This window comes from Mandrillus leucophaeus, unplaced genomic scaffold, assembly GCF_000951045.1.
Source record: "Mandrillus leucophaeus isolate KB7577 unplaced genomic scaffold, Mleu.le_1.0 Scaffold145, whole genome shotgun sequence".
In the NCBI taxonomy this organism is placed as follows: Eukaryota; Metazoa; Chordata; class Mammalia; order Primates; family Cercopithecidae; genus Mandrillus; species Mandrillus leucophaeus.
The window spans coordinates 4,979,880-5,000,509 of NW_012101421.1; the positions used below are offsets into that span (position 1 = coordinate 4,979,880).

The 20,630-nt window shown below is 38.9% G+C and overlaps 1 protein-coding gene across 2 annotated transcripts in view; it reads left to right on the forward strand.

Moving 5' to 3' along the window:
- GALNT1 (polypeptide N-acetylgalactosaminyltransferase 1) overlaps positions 1 to 20,630 on the forward strand; it is a 57,422-nt gene that overhangs the window by 34,556 nt on the left and 2,236 nt on the right. For both annotated transcript variants that reach the window (XM_011974431.1, XM_011974432.1), the window contains exons 6-10: positions 782 to 899; positions 2,601 to 2,781; positions 3,726 to 3,865; positions 14,273 to 14,371; positions 14,878 to 15,012. In XM_011974431.1, the coding sequence (XP_011829821.1) occupies positions 782 to 899; positions 2,601 to 2,781; positions 3,726 to 3,865; positions 14,273 to 14,371; positions 14,878 to 15,012 (673 nt within the window). The remainder of the gene's footprint in view (positions 1 to 781; positions 900 to 2,600; positions 2,782 to 3,725; positions 3,866 to 14,272; positions 14,372 to 14,877; positions 15,013 to 20,630) is intronic.

The following is a 20,630-nucleotide window of genomic DNA, read 5'->3' on the forward strand; positions in this document are numbered from 1 at the left end:
TTTTTTCTCCTGGTTGGAGTTCACTTTTTCTCCATACTTGTTCTTTATAAAAATCAAATGGGCTGATATTCATTTATTTAAATCTTCCTTCATTTCTTAATCATTTTTCTGCTTAATTTCACGTCCCCACTCCTTTTGCCTACCTGAGCCCATTTTGATGAATTAGGCTCCTCTTTTGCAGAAAATATACCATACAGTCAGGAAGGAACATACTGATTTTATTCTATATTTTGTCTCCTGTCCTTAAAGATTTCTTGTGGGTATTGGGAAAAGACCTCGTCGTTTCCATCCTGTTTATCTTATGTGTTTAAAATATTTGCCACCCTTTAGAATGTGGCATGGTAACTCTAAACTGAATCTGCTTGGTTAATACAGTCAACTGCCTTGAAGTTACTAGGATCCATGGAGTGGGTGCACAGTCAGATGGAGAGGATTGTGAGGAATAGCTTTAAGTTAAGGAGTTTGAGATCTAAACTCAGTTAGGACCTGAGGACCAAGCCAAGAAAGATAGAAAGTACTCTTAGAACTGTGACAGAGAGGAATGTCTGGGCAGAAGCATGACACAGCAAGTCTAGCAGTCAGCATGACCACGGTACAGGTCATGTCTGAAGACCAAATAACAGCATAAAACACAGAAAACCCCTAAGGCCTATGAAAGTTTATGAAGAGTGTGAGAATAAGTACTTACTCAGTAGTTATAAATAGTTATGAAACTGCTTTTAAAAACAAAAGCTGATTGTAAATTTTAAATTGCTAATGGTATAGCGTTATTGAATTTCAGAACACCTACCATGGCAGGAGGCCTTTTTTCAATAGACAGAGATTACTTTCAGGAAATTGGAACATATGATGCTGGAATGGATATTTGGGGAGGAGAAAACCTTGAAATTTCCTTTAGGGTAAGTTCCCTTCAAAAAAATTAATCTTTTATTTAACCTCAAATATAGATGTGCTTTGATTATTCGTGTATCTCTACATAAAAAATAAAAATTGAATTTAATACAAGTTTAATGTAACTTCAGAACCTTTGGTCCATAAAAAAGACTGATATTAAAGGTTCATTATAAACTATTGAAGCAAATAATTTAGTTACCTTTGAAGTCCAGCTATAAAACTTACACAAGATTCCCTAGTTGTTTTTAATTTTTATTTTCAAGAAAGTAATTTAAGCTCTAAAAACTAATATGTAGTTTGAATATGCTACTTTGGTACTTTACTCTCAAAAACATAAATTTCACATTTTGTAATATGCTTTTTATTTTAGTGTGAAAACTTTTTTATATAAAACCTAGTCACTTTACCAGCTTTATATTTTTCAATAAAAAGAAAAACGCAAAAGAATTCTAAAATGACTCTAAATTGATGTAACCCAGTCTACATATAAAGTCTTTGCATTTCATGTTCACTAGAATCAACATATAATTTAAATGGCATTGCATATTTTTGAAAATAACCAACTTTAGACACATAACTTATTATAGTGGAAGTCACACTGACGTGTACTGTAATCTGAACCAGTGAGCTCACTTTGTTCCCAGTGAATCGCTTTGCCTTCTTGTCAAAGAGAGGGTTGGACTCTAGATCATCTTGGAGATCCTATCCAGCTCTAACACTTTATGATCCTGGGAAAACTTGAAGGTAGTAACACTGAATATTTAACAAAATCAGAACTTTCCAAAATGTTATTTTAATTGTAAAGAGTTATGAGAGTTTTAACTTGTTTGGGGGAATATATTTTGAAAGGAACAGAAGGATTTCATTAAATTAAGGATGTAAGCACATACTTGATCATCTTTCTTTTACCCCTTTTTTTGTTTTTACTGTTCTAACAAAGACAACAAAACATGCTTTTACTCTCTCACTGAAGAACTTACGACGGATCTGGTTTAGATTCCTAGGTTCGGTTTCATGTACAAGCTGTGACACAGGTTTGGAGAGGGGTGAACAGATGAGAATCTGGCTGGCTACTCCATGGTCAGGTTTTGTTTGGTGGTTGTTTTTAACCATGAATCACATTAATACATTATATACTCTGTACACACAAAACATAAAATTTAAACATTTTGTGAAACAGTATGTCCTTGTTAACAAGTATGGGTTGCAATTCATCAATTTGAATTTATGATTCTCTTAGGAATAATGGTCTGCGGTTAGAAGAATACTGCTCTAGATCTCATGTCTTTTCTGTATTTATTCTGTAACCTATGTTTTCTTTATTTTAGTCTTCAACTTTTGGTTTGATCAGAACTTAAATTAGAGAAATGTTTCTCTTGAGGAAGCACTGACTTTGTAACCTAACCCTACAGCCAGAGCCCACCATGTGCCCCTGATTTTGTGAAATTCCAACTGTGGAACCCAATAGATGTCAACACTTTTTTTTTTAAACTATCAATGTCATGTATGGTCTTACCTGTTATTTTCAGATTTGGTAGTATGGAGGTACTTTGGAAGCTTTTTACCAGTAACTACAATATGTTCCATTTAAGTTTAAACAAAAGCCAAACCCCTATTTAACTGAAAAGAAAAATGCTCTGGGAAAACTAAGGTGAACATTTCCTGATTACTCAGCTACATCTTATGGTCATCTCTGCTGTTTTCAGATTTGGCAATGTGGAGGAACTTTGGAAATTGTTACATGCTCACATGTTGGACATGTGTTTCGGAAAGCTACACCTTATACGTTTCCAGGAGGCACAGGGCAGATTATCAATAAAAATAACAGACGACTTGCAGAAGTGTGGATGGATGAATTCAAGAATTTCTTCTATATAATTTCTCCAGGTTAGCATTGTTTTGCATTAGAAATACCAGACTGTACCTTTCTTGACCCTGATCCTGGAGGAGAAGTAAGAAGGGTGGAAGTGAAGCTTTGAGCAGAGGTGAACACCTACCTCATAAGGTTATTGTAAGGAATGAATGAAATCACACACAGTATAGAAAGTGCTTGGCAGAATGCCTAGAATAATATATAATTAACAGTAATAAATTATCCAGGTCAGTGTTGCTAGCCCAGATTTTTCAGATGTTCTATTTTTTTTAAAAACCTAACCGCAACATTTAATTTATTCCTGTGAAGTTTCATCTTGTTAAATTTTCAGCCATTTTTCTAGCTTGCATGACTTTTTCTTGATTCTTGGAGTTTTCATTCAACATAACAAAACCACTGTTTTTGCAGTGGGTCATAAGCATTCTCTATAAGCAGGCCCTCGATGCTGTCATAGGAGGCTTTCATCAAGTATCACAAGGCCACCGAGAGCGCAAAACATGCCACCACAAGGGCCTTCTTTCCAGGAACTTTGCTACTCAGAGTTTTGTAGGAACAGTTGTTCCATCAGCTATAAGTCGGCCTGACATTGTTACTTAGTCCATCCTTATTTTTCAGTTACCGCAAGACTGTCAAGTGGCAGAGCGCACAATTCAGTGAGTTGTGTGAGAGAAGCCTGACTGCAAACAATTGCTCTGTTTAATATTTGAGCAAAATAGACCTTGATTTTTTTGGTCTATTTTCTCACATAAATGTAATTTTTCTCTGAAAAATTAAAACACATTTAATGTCTTTTCCTTGCTTTATAGTTTTGGTGGATTCATGGTGTCTCACTTGGTATAGTTACATATCACCCAACTGATACCACTGTTCTCATTCATCTGGCTTATTAGATTCAACAATAAACATGTGTTACCTGAAACAACACTAATAATTCAGAGTCAATTATTTCTTTCAACAGGTGTTACAAAGGTAGATTATGGAGATATATCATCAAGAGTTGGTCTAAGACACAAACTACAATGCAAACCTTTTTCTTGGTACCTAGAGAATATATATCCTGATTCTCAAATTCCACGTCACTATTTCTCATTGGGAGAGGTAAGAAATACATATATATTCTATGTGGTTATTATGTTCTTACTTTTTTATACTAAAAAAAAATAGAAGTTAAACTTCCAATAAGGAAAGTCTAAACAATATTCTTTTTCCCATTCCTCCTCCCTAAAAGTTGATTTCCACTGAGTTGATGCATCTGGAGATAAGCTGTGTACTGTGGAGTCTGTTTTTCCCTAATCTGTGTATAGTGATGTGTTTCCTAAACAGACTGTACCATCTGCAATTGTGAATCTGTAAAATTTGTACATATATATTTAAAAAAAAAAAAAAGACTTCTGTGCAGGTCCTTATGAACTTGTAATTATAAGATGGCTTTTAGAAAAAAACATGAAGCCAAGTAGGGAAAAAATCCAACCTTTTTGCGATAGAAATCAATAGAAGGACAAGATTTCCTTTTATAAATCACAGCAGCAAATGATGATATGTGTAGACAGGGCCACAACCAGGCCTATCCCAGGATTAAAGCTCAGGAAAAGTGGCCTCCCACTCTGAAGAAGATTGTCACTTCTTCAGTCCTTTCATTCATTCAACAAATATTTGAATAGCTAGTATATGACAAGTACTATTTTAAGTACTAGGAATACAGCAATAAGTAAAGCAGAGATCCTGTTCTTGTTGATCTTACAGTCCACGAGTGAGACAGATTATGAAAGGCACACAGTATGTCAGGTGGTAAGAAGGGCAGAAGGGGTAGAGAATGACTGGCAAGTGAGCGTGGGTAGTAGTACTGTTTTATGTAAGGAAGTTGAAAGAATAAAGAAGTTGAAAGAGTCCTGTCAAGGTGATTTTGAGCAGAGATCTGAAGAAAGTGAATGAGCAGGTCGTACGAATTTTTAGGGGAAGAGTATTCTGGGCACAAGAAAGAACAAGTATAAAGGTTTCTGTTTTTTATTTTTTTGAGATGGAGTCTCGCTCTGTCACCCAGGCTGGAGTGCAGTGGCGCTGTCTCGGCTCACTGCAAGCTCCGCCTCCCGGTTCATACCATTCTCCTGCCTCAGCCTCCTGAGCAGCTAGGACCACAGGTGCCCGCCACCATGTCTGGCTAATTTTTTGTATTTTTAGTAGAGACGGGGGTTTCACTGTGTTAGCAAGGATGGTCTCGATCTCCTGACCTCGTGATCCACCCACCTCAGCTTCCCAAAGTGTTGGGATTACAGGCGTGAGCCACTGCGCCCGGCCTAAAGGTTTCTAAGATGACGATGTACTAGTACGTTCCAGAAACAGCAGGGAGACCAGTTGTCTGGAATAAAGTGAACAAAGTGGAGAGTAGTAGAAGGTAAGGTCAAAGACATAGTGAGGTTCAAATCATATAAAGCTTGTAGGCTATAGTGAGAAGTTTGCATTTTGCATTTTATTCTTAATCAAATGGAAGCCATCGAGAGATACCAGCAAACTTCCATTAGAAAAGGATCACATTGTCTGCTATGTGGAGAAAAACTATATGGAAACAGGAGTAGAGCTGGTGTACTGTTGGAAGGAAGAGAGTAAAGGATTATGTAAGGTTTCTATCAAGCTTGAGACACTGTAGAGCTGCCATTACTGAGATGGGAAAGCCTACAGGAAGAGCAGATGCTCAAGGGAATCAACAGTGTAGTTTCGGACACATTAAATTTGAGATCCAGGTGAAGATATGAATTGGTCTTTACATTGAAGAATACTCAGTTTGGGGCCGAGCGCGGTGGCTCACGCCTGTAATCCCAGCACTTTGGCAGGCCGAGGCGGGCAGATCACAAGGTCAGGAGATCGAGACCATCCTGGCGAACATGGTGAAACCCCGTTTCTACTAAAAATACAAAAAATTAGCCGGGCGTGGTGGCGGATTACAGGGTCGCAGCTATTCGAGAGGCTGAGGCTGAGGCAGGAGGAGAATAGTGTGAACCCGGGAGGCGGAGGTTGCAGTGAGCTGAGATCGCGCCGCTGCACTCCAGCCTGGGCGACAGAACCAGACTTTGTCTCAAAAAAAAAAAGAATACTCAGTTTGGGGGAGAGGTTGTGATAGAGATGTAAACTTAAAGGTTGTCAGCATATAGGATGGTTTTTAAAGCCACGAAACTGTATGAGGTCATCTGAGGAGGAGAAAATGTTAAGTATGAGAGAGAAGACCGAGGACAATGCCAGAGGGAACGCCACAGTTTAGAAATCATGGAGATGAGAAGGAATCAGCAACAAAGATTGAGAAGGAGTAGGCATTGAAATAGGAGAACCTAGAGAGTGGTGTCTCCAAGACTAAGGGAAAGATGATGTTTCAGGAAAGAGGAAGTGATCAGCTGTATGGAATACTGCAGAGAAGTTGAGGAAGATGAGTACTTAGAATTGGTGATTGCATTTGGCTAGGGAAATGTTATCAGTAGCCTATCTCACAGTGTTGAGTTTCCCATGGATGTCGTTAAAAACCGTGTTTTTAAGAGAGAATGGAAGAAGCAACATAGATGAATGTTTACAAGTCTTGCAAGAAATTTTGTTGTAAAAGAAGAGAAATGCGTGGTAGCTGGAAGAGAATATGGGCTTAAAGGGGTTTTTATTTGTTTATTAAGATAAAACTGTGCTGATATGAGCAACCCAAAAGAGAAAATTTAAAGATGCAAAAGAAAGAGCCAACTTAACACCCATTAGGATGGCCACTACCAAAAAAAAAACAGACAGTGACACATGTTAGCAAGGATACTGAAAAATTGGAACCCTTGTGCATTGTTGGTGTGAATGTAAAATGATACAACTGCTATTTAAAAACAGTATGGAGGTTTCTCAAAAAAATGCTCAAAAAAGAGAACTACGATATTATCCAGCAGTTCTACCTCAGGGTATGTATCCAAAGGAAATGAACGCAGGGTCTGAAGAGTTATTTTTACTTACATGTTTATAACAGCACTATTCACAATAGCCAAGAAGTGGAAGCGCCCCACGTGTCTGTTCATTCTGGTCCAGCTACCAATGCCTAGGCATTGTCCAAAATTGGGTCAGTTCAAAGGAAAAAACTCCTCATTCTTGGTTCTAAAGACAAGCTACAGAGTGACTGCTATAAATCTTGATAGAGCATACAATGGAATATTATTCAGTCTTTAAAAAGGAAGGAAATTCTGATACATGCTACAACATGGATGAACCTTGAGGACATTACGTTAAGCATAATAAGACAGTCACCAAAAGAGAAATACTATATGATTCAGGCAGCTAGAATAGTCAAACTCATAGAAACAGAAAGTAGAATGGAGGTTACCAGGGCTACGGGAAGGGGGTAAAGAAGAGTTACTTCATGGGTATAGAGTTTCACATTTGCAAGATGAAGAAGTTCTGGAGATTCGTTTCACAACAGCATGAGTATATTTAACAGTACTAAACTGTACACTTGAAAACAGTTTAGATGTTAAATTTTATGTTATGTGTTTATGTACCAGAATAGAAAGAAAGAAGGGGTCTGTTGTTATAGGAGTCGTGTATTTGGATGGATAGGAGGTGAAATCTGTACACAAGTAGAGGGTGTTGGTTGGGGGTGGGAAGAAGAGAGGTCATCTCTTGTCATAGGAAGGAAGATAGGGGAATGGGAACAAGTGCAGGGCAGCTGTAGGTTTGGAGGTGGAAACTGGCAGGTTGTGGTGGAAGTGTGAGGACCTTCTCATCTGGTGGCTTGTTTCCTCAGATTATGGGCTGAGAGTGAGGAAGCTGTTGGTGAGGGGGAATTGGGGAAAGAGAAAAGGATGTAAAACAGAAATATAAGATAAGGGAAAGCAAGTAGATCCCCGAAGGAAGCCAGATGGTGGCGAGTTGGTGAAGCCGTCTGGCCTGGTGTTTTTTCCGGTGCCAGGGCAGGCACAGACTTCTGCATTTATCCTTAACCATTACTAAGGCTATTTCAGGATTGACTTGAGCTCCCTACCTCTGAACTTCGTTGTGATTTAAGGAATTTGTTTTCAAACAAGTGAGGACTACATTGAGTTTCTTGAGCCCTTCATTCTCACCGATGCCTCATTAATGGGAATGTGTTTTCCTTTGCTATAACCTCGTACTGGTCAAAGAAGGCCCAGGGTGAGTGGTGCGCCAGGGAAAGATTTCTAGCAGTCATTCTGCAGCTTGTCTTTAGAACCAAAAATTGAGTTGTGGTTTTTTTTTGGTTTTTTTTGTTTTTTTTTGTTTTTATTTTGAGCTGACCCAATTTTGGACAATGCCTAGGCATTGTTAGCTGGGCCACAGTTTGGGCGTGTGACAAAGAAACACTTGTCTGCTCCATGGTAGATGGCTGCCAAGGCAAGCTTGCGTCTTACCTGCCTCTTGCCAGCTGGCTTCTGGGCAAGTCACAGCATTTACCCTCTGTGGCCTGCTTGTTGTCGCCTTATTAACTTAGCAGCTGGTCTTAAGCCTTGTACGCCCTTAATCCCAGGCCACATCCTCCAGGTTAAAAGTGTCATTTCTAGATTGGAGGTCATTCTTGAGAGTACCCACCATAGTGCAGCCAGGGATCTTACGCTTCTGATCACAGCTTCACCCATGTGAGCCTTCCTTTGCTACCAACAGTAATTTAGCCTTTTATAGATCTCTTGCCATGCTTCAACAAAGAAACCTATTTAAATTTTATTTATCTGGTATTTCCCAAACATATCTGATCATAAAACACCTTTTTTAGTGGGGCACCTTGCAAGATGCTGTTCTTCAGATTGTGGTTTTTGGAATCACAATCTTAGAGTAAATAACCTGCTCAGCGTCTCATGGCTAGTCAGGAATGAAGCCCCATCTGCATGTCCCCGAAACCTAAACTCTCACCTCTACAACTCTTTGAAAGTGTGGATATTCACACACTGTGAGTCAGACATTGCTATGATTCAAGTAGAAAAGTTTGTTTCTAACAGCTCCTCACCCTTTATGATACTCTCAGTCTGTACATTGTTTCTAGATTGTTTTGGCTTGACCCAGTGGCGTGCCTGGCCACGCAAGGAAAAATGTGTTAATCAGCCATAAACAATTCCTATGAAGAGTACCATTAACCCACTGATCTTTCCCCTTGAAATAACTAAATCTCTAGGATTTACACTGTTTCAGAAAGTACAGACCAAACTTGGGCACTTTCTACATGACTTTCATAGGGTGGCCAAGGGTGTGAGAACGGGGGTTTATTAGCATGTTGTGCAACTTTTCCCATCATTGACAAGTAGCTCCTCACAAATGGTGAATGATTTTCTCCTGTGTGTCAGGATCTAGACCTGCACATCCAATGTGTCAGCTACACTGAATTTAATTAAAATTAGGCCATGCCTGGTGGCTCACGCCTGTAATGCCAGCACTTTGGGAAGCCGAAGTGGGTGGATCACTTGAGATCAGGAATTCAAGACCAGCCTGGCCAACATGCTGAAACCCCATATCTACTAAAAATACGAAAAATTAGCTGGGTGTGGTGGCACACATCTGTAGTCTCAGCTACTCGGGAGGCTGAGGCACAAGAATTGCTTGAACCCTGGGGGTGGAGGTTGCAGTGAGCAAAGATCGTGCCACTGCACTCCAGCCTGGGTGACAGAGCAAGAGACTGTTTCAAAATATAAAATAATATAAAATAAATGAAAATAAATTTAATTAAAATTAAATAGAATTTAAAGTCCAGTTCTTCAGTCACAATAGCCACGTTTGAAGTGCTCAATATCCACACATGCCTAGTGGCTACCATATTAGCACAAATATAGACATTTTCATCATCTCAGAAAGTTGTACTGGATGGTGCCGGAGACATTAACATCTGCTGTTTTAAAATAGCCACACGGCCAGGCGTCGGTGGCTCATGTCTGTAATCCCAGCACTTTGGGAGGCTGAGGTAGGTGGATCACGAGGTCAGCATTTCAAGACCAGCCTGGCCAAGATAGTGAAATCCTGCTTCTACTTTAAAAAAAAAAAAAAAATTAGCCAGGCGTGGTGGTAGGCGCCTGTAATCCCAGCTACTTGGGAGGCTGAGGCAGAGAATTGCTTGAACCCGGGAGGCAGGGGTTGCACTGAGCCAACGTCGCACCATTGCACTGCAGCCTGGGCGACAGAGTGAGACTCTGTCTCAAAGATAAAATAGATAAGATAAAAAATAAAATAGCCGACCCAGGAGGTTACCCATCTGTCTGTATCATATACTGCTACCCTGTCATTTCACTCATTTCTCCTTCCTACGTCCTAAGTTGAGGTGACCATATTTGCCTTGTCAAATCCAATGTTTTCAAATCTTGTGACTAATGTATGCCCCCTCTAATTCTCTCTACTCTGAAATAATTTGGAATTATCATAATTCATAAGGAGGTACCATATCAAATTCCCAAGCCACCCTGTCAGTAGATACCTTCCTACCTGGTTAAGGAGAATATCAGGACCATATTGATATTCAGGAGTATCTACTTCAACCAAGAAAAGCTCCCTTCTTTTCCCGTATCAAATCTGCCTTTTATTTAAGGGTTCCTGATAATTTAGAATCTCAGTTGCCGTTCGATGTTCTGATGACTACTGAATATGTTACCAAACAATGCTCACTTCTTGCTTTTCTCTTTCCAAGATAGTCAAAAGGTGACTTGAAAGGAGTGAACTAAAAGGAATTGGTAGTGTAATAAGACCACTAAGCAGTTAGCTGTAGACTTGTGTGTACACCAAGAGATGGGATAAAATCCTCTGAAGAGTGGGAGACTCCAGAAAAAATCTGGCCCATTCGTTCCTTAGATTGAACTTCAAAATACCCCTTCTCAGAAGGTTGTCACTATTTTTAGAAGTCCAACAAATAAGACATTTGCATAGAACATCCTTACAAGCTGGTCCTCAATTCTTGAATGTATTTTTTCTTCCTTCTGTATTTTCCAAATTCTGCTGTTTTAAAATTTTTTTCAAATGTCAGATTTTGAATAACCAACCCAAATACCTATTTTCATCCCAGATAAACTTGAAACAAGTATGTGTTGTCACCATTTCTGCCCTCCACGTCTCATTAGAAAGCTGATAATTGGTTATAGCCTTTTATGGAATTACAATTTTGAGCATTTATTCAGCATCCCTAGAAAATATTTGTTCCTCATTTTCCCCTTCTCCAAAGGCTCTTGAAACTTAACTCCCAGCAAACAAACCTATTAGGTGGTCCTCTCCCTCCTAGAATCCTAAAGGACAAAACTTACCCCATAGTCATCGTAATTTTCCATGTCCTTGAGAAAAACATCTTACACGCCTCATAGATGAGGTAGTCCACATGTATCACTACACAGAAGAGAATATTCTCTGAAAACTCTATATTCTCTAGCCAGGCAGTATATAAAAGGACCCACCTGGAGAGCAGATGTCCCTTCAGCTACAAAGAAGCCACATATTTGTTGAGCCAAACAGAATCCTCTGTCCTCTAATGTGAAATTCACTTAGGGACTCAAACATCATAGCTGTGCTCTTTCAGGAGTGTAATCTCCAGTTTCTCCCCTGTACATTGGAGGACTGCCTCCAGGCCCCACTACGAGCCTGAATCTGGGTCTCTGACCACGCCATCCACCTCACCTGGGCCTCACTGACCACATGTTAATGCAGTTTAGTTGCTCTTCAGTCTTTTTTTTTTCCATTATTATTATTATTTTTAATTTTACTTTAAGTTCTAGGGTACATGTGCACAACGTGCAGGTTTGTTAACATATGTATACGTGTACCATGTTGGTGTGCTGAACCCATTAACTCGTCATTTACATTAGGTATATCTCCTCCCCGCACCCCGCGACAGGCCCCAGTGTGTGATGTTCCCCTTCCTGTGTCCAAATGTTCTCATTGTTCAGTTCCCACCTATGAGTGAGAACATGCGGTGTTTGGTTTTTTGTCCTTGCGATAGTTGCTCTTCACTCTAACAGCTAATGGGAAGCAGTGGTTTCCAGTCCTTGGAGAAACTCCACTTTGAACATCTAATGGTCAGTAGTAACCCCAAGGGATAGAGGCCCAGATCTTGCATGTTGGGAATTAGTTGTAGGAATCTTGTTAAGGGTGGTATAAGCTGTTATGTACAAATCTCTTACAACAGTGCCTAGCACAGAAGCACAGTGAATTTACTGTAATTATTAGCAGGATCACTTATAGAAATAAACTAGCTAAGTTTATTTATTATAAGATACTTAAAACATGATAGGAAAGCCTATTAAATTTCAGGAGAGTTTCATTTTTAAAAAATTTTATTTATAATTATAAAACAGAGGCAGGGTCTCATCATGTTGGCCAGGCAGGTCTCAAACTCTTGCGCTCAAGTGATCCTCCTGCTTCGGCCTCCCAAAGTGCTGGGATTCTATATGCATGAGCCACCAAGCCCCACCATGAATTGCATTTTTTAATTTGTTTTGAATTTTGGTAAAAGGCAGTTATTTAAACAAATGGCCATTCCATATGAGAGCAAGAGAAGCTGAAGATAATGGTGTTAATCTAATAATTCCTGTGGCATTTATCATCTTTCTTTAGCAACCTTTGCATCTGCATTTGGGGGAAGAAATAGAGGAAAACAAAATTGGAGAGTTTATAATTTTTATCAAAAGTATAAGGAAATGATTATTTTATGTGAATGTATGAGATAAAGACTCACCTTGTCACAATATGAACTATTTTTTTTTTAACAGGGCCTTGCTGTGTCACTTAAGTTGAAGTGCAGTGGCAGTCATAGCTCACTGCAGCATTGAACTCTTGGGCTCAAGTGATCCTCCCACCTCAGCCTCCCAAATAACTGGGACTACAGGCGTGAGCCACTGTGCCTAAGTTTTTTTATTTTTATTTTTTGTAGAGACACGGTCTTGCCATGTTGCCCAGGCTGGTCTCGAACTCCTTGTCTCAGGCGATCCTACTGTCTTGGCCTCTTCAAGTGCTCGGGTTATAGACATGGGTCACTGTGATTGGCCCAATCTGAATTAAATTATTTTTCAAGTGAGGTAGCCATCATCATCTGGTATTAATTGATCACCTGCCAGGATTAAGGAAGGGGTGCTTTATGCAGATTGGTATTTAACCATAAAATCTTTTACACAACCTATTTATATTGTCTAAACATATACCTCATAAACAACCTATTTATGAGGTAATAGGTTTCACAATTAAAATAATGGATAAAAAATGATGATGTAAATTATATGGTAAAAGAACTCCTGGAAACTGATATGATGTATTGGACCCCGAGAAAAAAACATTTTGAAATTTCTAGCTTGAATAATTGGACAAGTTGTAGAAATATTAATAAAAATAGGAATATCAGGAAAATGGGAAATTTTTGGAGGAATGATAATGAGGTTTGTTTCAGGTAGCAATTCTCAAGAGGGGATGAGGTGGGGACGTATTAAAATGTGAAGATGATTCAGTGTTCATATTAGAAAATAGAAAAATTCTGTTTTGAATGAGCCGAGTTTGAGATTTTGGTGGAATAGCAAGATGGATGTGACTAGTGGTAAAGTAACAGTGCAGATTATTACAGTCTCTGAGCCTGCTCATGCTGGACTCTGAATTAGGTGCCTGGATACGTTGCCTTACATAACATCAGCATAGAACTGACATTACCCCCCAGTTCCTGATCTCAAAAGGTTTAGGTAACTTGTATTTAAGCCTGAGTCTTGTATGTCAGAACCCTAGTTTTTATTCCTGGCTGCCTGGGAATATTGGAATAATATGCAGACTGTGTATTTGTTTATAGAAGTAACTGGCTTTTTTGTGGTTTTAACTTTACCCCTACTTTATCTATCACACAAAATTAGTTACCTTTTTAAAAAAGTCTACATGACAGATGTGGTTTCTCTTCTGGCTTAACCTGCTGACAATACCATACATGGGAATAGATTGAAGACTTTCAGATGTCTGTTAATTTACCATATGCTTTTAAAACTGCAACAGTTTAGAGGAAACAAAATAACCAGGAGCATTACCTAAAATATTCCTCCTAATTCTGATGACTAACTTAAATTCCTTTTACGTAATCCACAAATGTCTAGTAAAAGAGTAGAGTTTGTACCACACTACGCTTCAGCTTCCAGGAAAGACAAATTCCAAGCTCTTTGACTAGAGTCACCGTAGTCTCTCCTAAGTCAGAGTAGTTATCAGAATTAATGTTCCTGTCTTCATTGATAATAGTGTCCTCAGGGAGTTAATTGCTTTAAATCATTAACCAAAGTAGAGTTTTTTGAAGTCAATACGAATTTGAAAGGAATAACTTGAAAAAAATGAAAAAAAAAAATTTTAAGGATTTTTCCCCCATAAACACAGAAATTGCATAAACAGTTTGTAAGACCTTTCTAGACAAATGAATTTTAGATAGCCAGACAGTGACAGGCCAATAGGCCATTTCAGAGTAGTGCCAGGAAAAGTTTAGGTTGGTTTTTAGTGTATCTGTGTGTTTGTCTGTCTAATTAACTTCTCCAACTCCTGATATTTTCATTATTCATTGTCCCATAGATACGAAATGTGGAAACAAATCAGTGTCTAGATAACATGGCTAGAAAAGAGAATGAAAAAGTTGGAATTTTTAATTGCCATGGTATGGGGGGTAATCAGGTGAGTATCTTAGAAAACTCTTAAAAGGGATAATTTTCAGATTTGTTTTTACTTTGCCTTTTTTATCCCATGACATCATTCAGGAAATATTTTCCTTCCTTTAAAGAGAAAATAATAAAGACTTTTAGGTGAAGGAAGCTTTCAATCCAGTGACTTTTTTTTTAATGAAACATTTGTGAAAGGCCCATTGTGAGAACTGTATTTACATTGCTGAGCACAAAATTTATTTTGCCCTTTTTATTCAAACAGATGACAACCCTTGGCAATACATTCAGTGTATACAGAGAGCTCAAGGTCATTTTCGCTTCACCTTGTAAGCAAGAAAATTAGTAACATAACATCAGTGTAAATTAGTGGTAGCTTTTCTGAGTCACTTTATTCTTCATTACTTAAGTACATAAATCATGTACCTTGAAATACTTGTATTTTCCCTGACAGGTAATTGGGCATTTAAAATGCTGACTAATTTATTTTTTCTGTTTATGTGTGTGCATTTTTATTTCCAGGTTTTCTCTTATACTGCCAACAAAGAAATTAGAACAGATGACCTTTGCTTGGATGTTTCCAAACTTAATGGCCCAGTTACAATGCTCAAATGCCACCACCTAAAAGGCAACCAACTCTGGGAGTATGACCCAGTGGTAAGTTATTTATGCAGTTGCCTATAGTAATAAAATTATGTGTCACTGGGTATATTTATATACTTTATAACTAAAGGAATGAATTCTTGTGGACCTTGAATATGGATCAAACTTGTCTTATACACTAAATATTGACAGGTGGGAAAAATAAGTAAAATAAACATGTTTTAATTCTCCCTAATAGTTAAATTTTAGTCTTATAAAATCACAGTTGCCTCCAATCCCTGGGTCCTTGTTTGTTGAGTAGCCACTGTTCCTTCTGTATGTCTTCAAGTTCTATAGTCTAGTTTGGGAGAAATGAGGCAGAAAGTAGGCTTTTAAAATTACTTAATTAAACACTTAAGTGAAAGATAAGTTTTAATTAATAAAGTTCTCTGGCTTGTGATGATTTCTCAGTGACATACATAACAGAACCTTTCATATTTATCTTTCCTTTTGTCTGGAACCTTTCTCTCCACCCACCATCAAATGAGCTCACATGGAAGTACTTAAAAGGTATTAGTTCAATTAGAGTATCCATGGTAAACTTACCTCTTTCCACCTATTTGCCTAATTTTTCAACTTGTGCTTTTGCCTTGTGGTTCTGGAACCAGCACCAACATCTTTAATATCTCTTTCTCTGGTTCTTTTTATTTCGGCTTAACTTCTCCAAGGCATTTGGTGCCGCTAAACAGATGATTTTTTTTTTTTTTTTTTTTTTTTTTTGAGACAGGGTCTTGCTCTGTCACCCAGGCTGGAATGCAGTGGTACAATCACAGCTCACACAACCTCCATCTCCCAGGCTCAAGCTATCCTCCCACCTCAGCCTCCAGAGGAGGTAGGACCCAGGCACATACCATCATGCCCAGCTAATTTTTGTAGTTTTGTAGAGACGGAGTTTCACCATGTTGTCCAGCCTGGTCTTGAACTCTTGGACTCAAGCGATCCACCTGCCTCAGCTTCTCCAAGTTCTGGGATTACAGGCATGAGCCATCATGCCTGGCCTGATATTTTCTAATTTTTTTTTTTTTGAGATGGAGTCTCATTCTTGTCGCCCAGGCTGGAGTGCAGTGGTGTGATCTCAGCTCATGCAACCTCCACCTTCCCGGTTCAAGCTATTCTCCTGCCTCAGCCTCCTGAATAGCTGGGATTACAGGCGCCCACCACCATGCCCAGCTAATTTTTGTACTTTTAGTAGAGACGGGGTTTCACCATGTTGGCCAGGCTGGTCTTGAACTCCTGACCTCAGGTGATCTGCCTGCCTCAGCCTCCCAAAGTGCTGGGATTATAGGCATGAGCCACTGCACCCAGCCTGACCTGATATTTTCATATCCTCTTATCCCTTGGCCGTAAGATGCACTACTGTTTATGTTCTTCTCTTAGTTTGCTCTCTGTTCCTTTTGTTGGCCTGGCTCTCTCTCCTTCTTCATCCTAGTCCTTAAATGGAAATGTTGTCCAAAGTTACTGACTTTGGCCATCTTTCTTCCCTATACTGTGTCATACACCAACCATGGTCTACTTTAATCATCAATATGCTGTTCTGTGAACATACCTTACACTTTCCTAATTCACAGCTAAGATAATGTGCTTTCCTCTGCCTGACAAACCTTACCCATTCTTAAGAATCCAGCTTTGACGTCACTTCCATGAATCCTAGCCTGAAATTAACTCTGTCAATCCTAACTTAATTAGTCATCTCTGACCTCTATAAAGCTGTACTTCTTTGTAGTTATTTATCTAGCAATCGTTTCTCCACTATTAGATTGTTAGATCTGAGAGGACAGAGATCATCTTTTATAAATCCTGGGTCTCCTTTCACAATGTCAGACTATAGAAAAAATAATATTACCTATAATAATAGCTCAGTTAATATGGCCATTGGAAATGGCCTGAATGTGCTGTTCCAGGGTTTCCCATGGTATGTGCTACTGCCATTTTGGGTGTGACTGCCCCATGCATTGCAGGGTGTGTAGCATCTCTGGCTCCAGACAGTAAGTGCTAGTAGCACCCCATAGCCATTGTGACAACCACAAAATTTTAAAAATGAAAAACCTCTTACTTTTATTGGAAAATGACAGTATATTAATTAGGCAGTATTTTTAAAAATGTATTTATTATAGCTAAAACAAAGAGGGATTTATTTTTCTTACATAAGTCTAGAGGTAAGTAAATTCAGTGGCATAGTGATGTCAGGGATAACATTGTTGTAATATTCTTAGATTTTCCTTGTGGCCACAAGATGGTTGCTGCAGCTCTGTCACATCCCAACTCCAGGCAGAAGCGGGAGGGGAAGGGGAATGGGACACTACCACTGTTGTTGCTCTTTATTAGCGTTACTCTTTATTAGCAAAGTAAAAGGTTTTTCTGGAACCCCCTTAGCAGGCTCTACTTATGTCTTATGGACCAGAACTTCATCCCATGGTGACCCCTAGCTGCAAAGGAAGCTGGGAAAGCAAGTCTTTGGTTTTCTAGTCGTTAGAGTGTGAGATGGCCAAGAGAGATACAGGGATTGGGAAGGACTGTTGGCTAGCCAACCTACACAGTCTACCACAACAGTATTCCAAAAGTAAATGTTTGATGAGACAGGTAAAAAGCTGGAGATAGAGTATTTAGAAAGAGCCAGTTATGAGTGTGAAGTTTTAAAACTGGTAGATCACTTTGCAAGGTTTTTTCCCGCTGAGATAAAACATTAATACTGGGAGTTGATTTCTCCCAGAAGCAGACTCCAAGATAAAGTTGAGCATTCAGGATGTTTATTAGCGAGCACTTTTTGGGTCAATACCTGTAAAAGGACTACCTCCCTCTCCCTGGGCAGAGGGAGAAGTTGAATTGCAGTGCAGGTCCAACAGCCTGAGCAGACTGCAGGGGAAGCACTGGGGGGGAACAGCCCATCAGAATCATCCTGCCTCCATCCATTGAAAACACAACAGTCTAGAAAAATAACAGAATACTATGTCAATTCTCTGTAATCTAAAATCATGAATTCTTAGATTTCAAAGTAACCCTAGAAATTAAACCCAGGATACTTTTTATACAAGTAGAAATTGAAACTCAGAATTAATTTCCCAAGATCCCCAAGCAGCCAGATAGTATGACTAGATCTCAAATCTGGAATTTTTGATTCTAGATCCAGGTTTCTTTGTACAGTCCCACACTATTTTCAATTAATAGTTTTGAGTCTTCCTTACATTACATATTACATAAAATTTATAATAAGGCACTGGGCTCTTTTGCTTTGACTGCTTATAGCTGTCCTTTCTGGAATAAAATGCAGATTTTAGACCTAGTTGCATCTAGAGATTAGGAGTAGGTTCTAGGATGCAGGCAATGATTAATTATAGCTTTTATCCTCTTCTTCAAAGGTGTACAGTTAGATGCTTGTCACCTGCTTGTCCTGATGCCTTTTAGTCCAGCTCTCTCTGGATGGAGACTAGCTGGTGTTGCCTGAGTCCTCTGAGGAGTGCTTGATGACAGCATCCTACCCACAGGGTTCCAACCCACAAGGCTGTGTGCCTGCTGTCAGCAGCCAGAGTTGTATCTGGAACAGGGTTCTACACCAGAGTCTAGGCTTCCTGGGGGTGCTTCTTACCTTCCAAGTTATGGGGATTCTGTCCTGATGTCGAACAGTTAAATACTCAGCACAGAGCAATAACCTATGTCTTTGTAATGGGTTTATTTTAATGAATCTAGATGAGTGAAATGCACATTTTTAGAAATTGGGTTGAAAGAGACCAACTCTCCCAACTAAATTTTCCGTTGTGCTTAATTGGGGTTTTTTGTTTTTAGTAATAGTGACCATGGGCCTGATGAGGGAGGCCACTGGGATAAGCTTTGCGGGAACTCCCAGAATGTTTGAGAGTTTCTCTTGTTTTGGTCTTTCCTGAGACTGAAGGCATTGGCAGCAATGTGCACCCTGAGCCGCAGCGCTCTGGCTGCTGGATTGTGTCCATGACTGCTCAGGACGTTGCTAGGATGTTGTGTTTTCCAATAATAAGCATTACGCTATAAATGCAAATTACCATTGTATGTAAATGTCATTGTACCATTTATCAAGCACTTACTCTGGGATAGGCAGCACTTTATGTACATTATCTCAGTGTTTCCTCATGAAACCCGGTGAGGTATTTTTGTCCCCTTTTTATAGATGAGGAAACTGGGTCTCAAAGAGTTTAAGTTTTTGCTCAGAAGCATATAGTTGGTGTGTGACAAATCTGGAAATCACCCCAGGAATGTCTGACTGCAAAGCCCCTCCTCTCAATAAACTACACAAAGTCTGCATTTAAAAAAAAAAAGAAAAAGGAAAAGAAATTCCCACAGCCTTGCTGACTCTTCCAGGTTCTAGTCTTACATTTGGAAGCATTAAAGATAGAATCCTGAACCTAAAGACATTGTCAACAGTGACATCTGCAAAGGTAGACTGTCATCTGCCAGGTCCTACTTTGACCACTACACGGAAGAATAACAAATGGCTGGAAGCTTAAGTAGTATACAATTATTAGATTTTGTTTTCATTTCCAATAGGTGCAAAAAAGGCCTCATGAAAATGAAATGTTTCAGATAAAAGAACTACATTAAAATAGAGCCATGAGTAAAAGAATCAGATAACTATGTGTTAAACATTTTACATTTCCTTCGAGTTAATTTGCATTCGTAGAGTAATGCTTAATGCACATTCCTGTATACAACTACTTTGAAGTCCTTAACATGACCAGAGCATATTATCACAATCATTGATGTGGATCATTGTCAACTATCTATCTGTTAATTCTTACCTGCCCTGCCCTTTCAAAATTATCCTAATAACATGTTGCAGCATCAAATCTAGAACTTAAATAAGTAAAATATATAGGTATGTCTGTTAACTATTTATTAAGAATCTCCTTGGTAGATGAGGCACTATATACTTTATCTTCATTATCTATGTAGTTTCCCAAAATCTGCTTAAAATATGGAATGTGATCCTAATTTTTAAAATGAGAAACCTCAAGTTACCCAGGCTATGAACTCAATTCCACATTCCTGTGCTTTTCTTTCTGTACCACACCATCTCCTTTAACCACCAGGATAGCCTCTGGGTTTGCTGTGGACATAGGCATAAGATTGACTTTATTAAATCTCAGCTGTCTCAACATTTTTACGATTTTGAGTTATCAGAAACACCTGAGTTTCTAAAAACTTGAGCTTTGAAATCACAGAATTAACTTGAACAGCCTTATCATAGAGAAATGAAACAATTTTGAAATAGCTGTTTGAAAATAGGTTGAGAATCCTAAATTAGGAACCACTAATCTGGTCTTTTTTTGTTGTTTAGGAAACTGAAGCACAAAAAAAGAGAAGCTTCTCATAGTGTTACAGAGCTTATGCCAGAATTAGGACTTAGAATTTAGGTCATCTTGCAGCAAGTCAAGTGTACCCTACTGGACCCCAGTGCCTTTCTCCCTCCCTCATACCTCTTTATCGACCTACCTGCCTATCTACCTATCTCTTCTTCTTCTCTCTCTCTATATCCATCCATCCACCTACCTACTTTTTCTCCATTGTCTTTTAAATAATTTATATTACCAAAAAAAACTGCTTTTCTACAGAGGAATTTAATAATCACCAAAACTGATGCTTGAGGTGTTTTGTTTTCTTCCAGT